Here is a 6,202-nt window from a genome sequence, read left to right on the forward strand (position 1 = left end):
ATGCACTAGCTCGGATGTCTGAAGTACATGCATTGGATCTGATCTAAGGTCTGAAGTGCAGGCAATAGATCTGATCTAAGGTCTGAATGCATGCAGTGGACCTGATCTGAGGTCTGAAATGTATGCATTAGATCTGATCTGACGTCTGAAGTGTATGCACTAGCTCGGATGTCTGAAGTACATGCATTGGATCTGATCTAAGGTCTGAAGTGCAGGCAATAGATCTGATCTAAGGTCTGAATGCATGCATTGGACCTGATCTGATGTCTGAAGTGCATGCACTAGATCTGCTCTGGGGTCTCAAGTGAATGCAATGGGGCTGTTCTGAGGCCTGAAGTGCATGCACTGGGGCTTAAGTTTGGTGTGTGTGCACCAGTTAGTTCTTGCACTCAGAATTGTACTGCTAATGGCAAGTTGAACTTATTAATTAATATATTGTAATTGAGTTAGAGGTTAGTAGTTTCTCAGAGGTTACAACCACCATGTCTGTCATCAACAATTATTCTGCATTCAAAGTCTTTTACATCACACATTTTCCATTTTAACGTCTGAATGATCAACAACTGAACCTCTTGACCATTTCTGCATGCTTTATGTATTCAGTTGCAGACTATTTCTGTTAACAGGCAAGCTAACCCCATAGAAGCCATGGGGTATTTATGCATGTAGCACCCAACTGCTAAGCATGTTTTAAACAGGTGTATTAACATGTATGTATTCTTCGATCACCTGAGCATGCATGTTTATACATAATGCCCTACTTCTGTCTGGAAAGCTTTAGTGATCTGGTGTGGAATCCCAACCCAGCCAATTGACATCTACAGCATATATACATAATGTAAAAGCTGCTTCTACTTTTTCCATTGCAGAATAGTCTGGTGGAAGATGAGTAGATTTGATTCCTTTTTTTTTCTTTCAATTACTGAAAGAAACACAGTGGTAGAAAGTAGGGCTGTTACTGATTAAAATTTTCGTGTTCGATTAATCAAATTTTTTTTTAATCGATTAAATCGATTAGTTTCGATTAATTATAACGCACATACAGATCCAACTACATATACCTATACACATACAGCACAGCAATGAAGTAATAAAATGAACTAGTATCACACTAATCCAGCACGTTATTAATCTCACGTGCCCCACTCAATATGGCGGCCGCGTGAGTGGGGCAACTCAGAATAATAACGTGCTGGATTAGTGTGATCCTAGTTCATTTTATAACTTCATTGCTGTGCTGTATGTGTATAGGCCAATGCCTTGGCTGGCACTCGTGCAGATAGTTTTAAAAAAAAATGTAATTGATCAAAAAAATTTTAATCGATCAAAAAGATTAACAATTAATCGAGAAATTAATCGTTAATTTGCACAGCCCTAGTAGAAAGTTGCATGTTGACATAAGCTCGCAGTACTACCCTGTACCGAGACATTGCAGATGATTAATCCTTTAGTACTTCATTGATGGGTAATGTTTGATCACATAAACATGTTACCTTTTTTTTTGAATAGCTACATGCATGGAAGCTGTTTTCTTAGTGAAATGTCCTTTATCAATAATTTGATTCTTATAGGTACCAGTTTTGACAGCTCATGGTAAGATGGCCTACCTGCCCCACCTAGTGGTCTTTGTGTAGTACTGCAGTGAAGACAGTACGGGTGCCTACAATGCAATCACACCATACCTTCTGAAGACAAGTTAGTATTTTGGGAAAAACACAATATATATTATTCATTTTCTTTCTGCCTATATTTCCCCTTTCCAGCAATATAATAGAACGCTTAGTGCACTAAGCTAACAATTTCGCCTATTACACCCCTTTTATTTTGAGGCATACAATTCATATGTGACTGTGTATTTTCATTGTACTCCTCTCTATTCAACATCATTTGCATCATTAAAAGTTCTGTAGAGGATAATACACTGTATACAGTAGTTTGTGAGCATAGCAGAAGTCATCGAGTAGCTCCTCATTCACACTGTAATCGGCCGGCACGTACAGCCCCTTGCTACGTGCACGGCCGTATCGGGCAGCTCCCTGGAAGGACAGGTGCTTCTCGCTGCCCCTGTCCTTCTCTATGGGACTACGCAGCTGTACATCCCCCTACGCTCACCCGCCCTGCACGTCGGTGCGTGTGAGCGTACTTGTGCGCTGACCAGATGAATCCTGTCTGCGTCCGAGCCGGAAAACACGCACCCCTACGGACCTGCACTTGAGGTGAGTGTAGGGGGGGTATGGCCGCGTAGTGCCATAGAGAAGGACTGGGGCAGCATACTAATCACATGCAGCACCTGTCCTTCCCGGGAGCTGCCTGATACGGCCCTGCACGCAGCACGGAGCTGTACGTGCGGACCGATTACAGTGTGAATGAGGGCTTAAAGTGACATTAAACCCTCAGATTTTTTAACATAAACCAATACTGTAATGTGCGCCTTACTGTAATCCATGGTTGTCTCCCTTCTCTTTGCTGCTCTTCCTTTTAAATCCTCATGTCTTCTCATGCTTGGGGAGAACTTCCCTTTGCAGCTCAGGGCCTCTTCCTGTAGTGCTGGCTCAGATTACAAGCCTATACAAACGGATACACAGACACCATGTATCCATTCCAGAGACAAGGCAGTCTGCTGCAAAACAGAAGTTCTGCAGAGCATGGGAAGAGATACAGATTTAAAAGGAAGAGCAGCAAAGAGAAGGAAAACTACCATGGATTACCGTAAGGCGCACATTACAGTATTGTTTTATGTTAAAAAATCTGAGGGTTTAATGTCACTTCAAGGTGACATCTGTGTCTCCTATAGAATACTATAAGCGGTATCTTTTGTACAGTTTATAGACATGTTTAGCTGTTACAAATCCCCTGAGGCATTGCAAGATTCTCACAGCCACAGGCATGACTCCCCAAAACAGATACATAATGGGATTTGTAGTTTCACCCCAGCTGGAATGCCAGAGTTGCCCACCCCTGCCATGGAGCCTGTACTGAACTAAGTCGCTAGTTGCAACCCCATATGTCTCATAGGGTCCCTTAAAAGCTGAGAATTACTCAAAGTCTACCCTTGCAGTGGGCCCTTTCAACGATTGAATGCTCAAAAAGGCTAGACCAGGGGGTAGACAAACTTCAGCTGTGGTGAAACTACAAATCCCATGGGGCTCTGACACTCGCAGGCTTGATGGGGTTTGTAGTTTCACCACGGCAGGAGGGCTGAGGCTTGGATATTGCTGGTCTAGGGCAGAGGTGGGCAACTCCGACCCTCTAGCTCAGGAGTAGGCAAACTACAAATCCCATGAGGCATTGCAAGATTCTCACAGCCACAGACATCTCTCCCGTAGAGAGAGAAAGAGAGGCATCATGGGATTTGTAGTTTCACCACAGCTGGAGGGCCAGAGTATGGCTACCCCTACTCTAGCTGTTGTGCTTTAACTACACATCCCAACATGTCTCTGAGAATCATGCCTGTAACTGTCAGACTTGCAATGCCTTATGGGACTTGTAGCTCCACAACAGCTGGAGAGCCAGAGTTGCCCACCCCTGGTCTGGGGATAGGGGTAGAGGAATAAGCTGTAGTAGCGTCACAAGGGGGGGTGCGGCCCGCACCTGGGTGCCATCAGAATGACTGACAGTCATTTTGGTGTCACCCCCTATGAAAAGTCGGGCACTCGGTCACGGACTGAGAGCCCAACAGTGTTAGGAGGGGAGAGGTATGCCGCCGGGTGAACGTCCCCTCCTCTCTCGTCCAGCACCAAGATGGCCGTCGGCAAGGGTCAATAAGACGACCGTGCATGCACGATGAAGTCATTGCGCACATGCGCGACAACATCACGGCGGGGTGTCACCTGGTCTCCGCTCCGGGTGTCACCCAGCCTCGGGACGCTCCTGATAAGCTGTAATACTTGCCCTATTCCTCACCCGCTCCAACAGGCTTGTGGTGCTCACCTTTTCTATCTGCCATTCCGTGCAGTGGTCAGTCCCTCGTCGCTCCTCACATACAGTGCAGAACTCTTGGCTCTGCGTTGTTTGATGACATCAGCCAGCCGGATCTAGGGAGCCTACAGGAGCGAGGGACAAAGTCATTATCGCACCTTATTCCTCTACTCCTAGACTTGGTGAGCATTTCGCCCCTGAAGTGCAGCTGTTCCCCACTGCAAGGGCAGTTTCTGTGTAATTCCAGGAGCTCATTGGAAGTGGTAGTACGCAGCAGGATGGAGATGATGGGGACAAGAACTTCTCGTGCCACGCTTTCGGAACATGGCAGAGCGCCTGGATATCAGTGACGGGGATCTGAGAATGTTCCCAGGGGACAGGGTGCCAGGCGTCATGTGACAGTTCTATTTGAAGGCTCAGTCCTTCACCTTTCCCCTAGTTACACAATCCAGTCGAGCCGGTTGCGTCATAGTCAGGGTGGGGCCCTGTCCTTGGCTTCCAGCCTGCCTCAGTCATCTGTTAGGTAATTGACAGAAGAGGACACTGAGGCTAAATTTATACATACACACCAGTGTCCTGGAGGCCTAAATGTGGAGGCCCATAAAGTCTATTACCATACACCAGCTTGTGAAGTGTATTTGGTTTCCTGAAACGTTTTCCTACACCAGAGGTGCGTTCAGTTCCGTAGCTGAGCAGCTGTTCTGCAGCACTTCAGTTTGCTGCACAGCGCTAAGCAAAATGGCGGAGGGTAACATTTTTGACTAATAAATACAATTTTCCAAAGAATATTTGGTGTGCTCGTCCACCAAAACACTAAATTGTAGGTGAATTGATTTCCTCCATCGGGGTCCAGGCACCTTTCTCCAGCACTGCCAGGTGTGCCCACAGTTAAAATGGCCGCTGGTGCTTTGTCCCCACCTTCTCCAACACACCGCTCTGCATCCACATTCTCTTCTGCTTCCAGTGCTAAAGTAGCAGTGCTGAGCGCTGACTTGCAGCACAGAGTTCAGCGTCAGTTTGCTAAATCAGCACTCGCATCGGCTGAGCGACTGAACACACCCCTGGAGTAGGCAAACGCTGGCCCTCCAGCTGTGGAACTACAAATCCCATGAGGCATTGCAAGACTTTGCCAGCCACAGACATGATTCCAAGAGCAGATGCATGATGGCATTTGTAGTTTCGCCACAGCTACAGGGCCGGAGTTGAGATTATTTTATATACAGGAGCACTTGATTGAAGGAATGACAGTCCATTAAAGGAAATGTGCTACGTTTAATATGTGAGCTGCCATTGTTGAGCTGTCTGAAAATATTATATGCCATTCATAAAAGTGTGTGTGTGTGTGTGTGTGTGTGTGTGTGTGTGTGTGTGTGTGTGTTTTAAAATCCCAGACAGAAGCACAGGGAAGGTTAGAACTCCAGACAGTTCTGTCCTAGTGACATATGACCCTTTTCATTTCCTGTCCTGGTGTCATAGTGACAGGAAGTGAGAGACAATCTCCCCAATGGGGTCACAGACAGCAAAAAAAAATGACTGCTGTTAGGCTTTAAAGAGGGACTGATGTATAGGGAAGATACATTGGCTCATACACAGAGATGTATGACATGGGTGGTGAGCTGTGCAAACCAGGCACCTCTCCAGGGTAACTGAGGACCGTTTCTGGAAATCCGAGTCACCTGGTACAGACAGGGACCGAACTCCTAGTTACCAAGTCGCTCCATAGTCCATACGTCTGTACAATAACATGAAGGTCATGTCTTGTCCCTTTAACAATGCCGGGTGCCGGGGGTGTGGCCCCGTGACGTTCATGCATTGACGCTGCCACCGCTGATTGGCCGTTCAGGTTTTTCAGCAGCTCCGGTTGAGCGCGCGCCTTTGTCATTTGGTGCCTGGCGGGCGGAGAGGACGGAAGTGCGGAGATATGAAGATCTGGACCTCTGAGCACGTTTTCGAGTGAGTCCCGGGAGAGAAGGAGGGGAGCTCAGTGTCCGGGGTGGGGGGAAGTGAGGGCGCCATGGAACCTTCTAGAATGTTCAGTCTCTGGCTTGAAGCACAAGTCCGTCGGTGGTGTGCGGGCCCCGGGCAGTACGTGTAGATGGCCCAGGCTGACAGGACATACTGGGAATCGTTCATCCACTGGGTGTAGGGCTGTTCTAGGGACGTATTAGGTAATGAGCTTGTCCTTTGATTGCAAGGGAACTACAAGTCCCAGTATGCCTGTGCGGTCACGGGGGGGGATACAAGTCCCAGCATGTTTATATGTATGTTTGGGGGGGGATGGGTG

The 6,202-nt window shown here is 47.2% G+C and overlaps 1 protein-coding gene across 2 annotated transcripts in view; it reads left to right on the top strand.

Annotated features, from left to right (window-relative positions):
* The first annotated feature begins 5,773 nt into the window (after positions 1–5,773).
* Positions 5,774–6,202, top strand: part of PRELID3B (PRELI domain containing 3B) — an 8,722-nt gene continuing 8,293 nt past the window's right edge. For both annotated transcript variants that reach the window (XM_018574382.1, XM_018574389.1), the window contains exon 1: positions 5,774–5,871. In XM_018574382.1, coding sequence (XP_018429884.1) covers positions 5,840–5,871 — 32 coding nt within the window. In that variant the 5' untranslated portion in view covers positions 5,774–5,839. The remainder of the gene's footprint in view (positions 5,872–6,202) is intronic.

The sequence above is a fragment of the Nanorana parkeri genome, unplaced genomic scaffold (assembly GCF_000935625.1).
Source record: "Nanorana parkeri isolate BGI_ZX_2015 unplaced genomic scaffold, ASM93562v1 scaffold50, whole genome shotgun sequence".
Classification (NCBI taxonomy): domain Eukaryota; kingdom Metazoa; phylum Chordata; class Amphibia; order Anura; family Dicroglossidae; genus Nanorana; species Nanorana parkeri.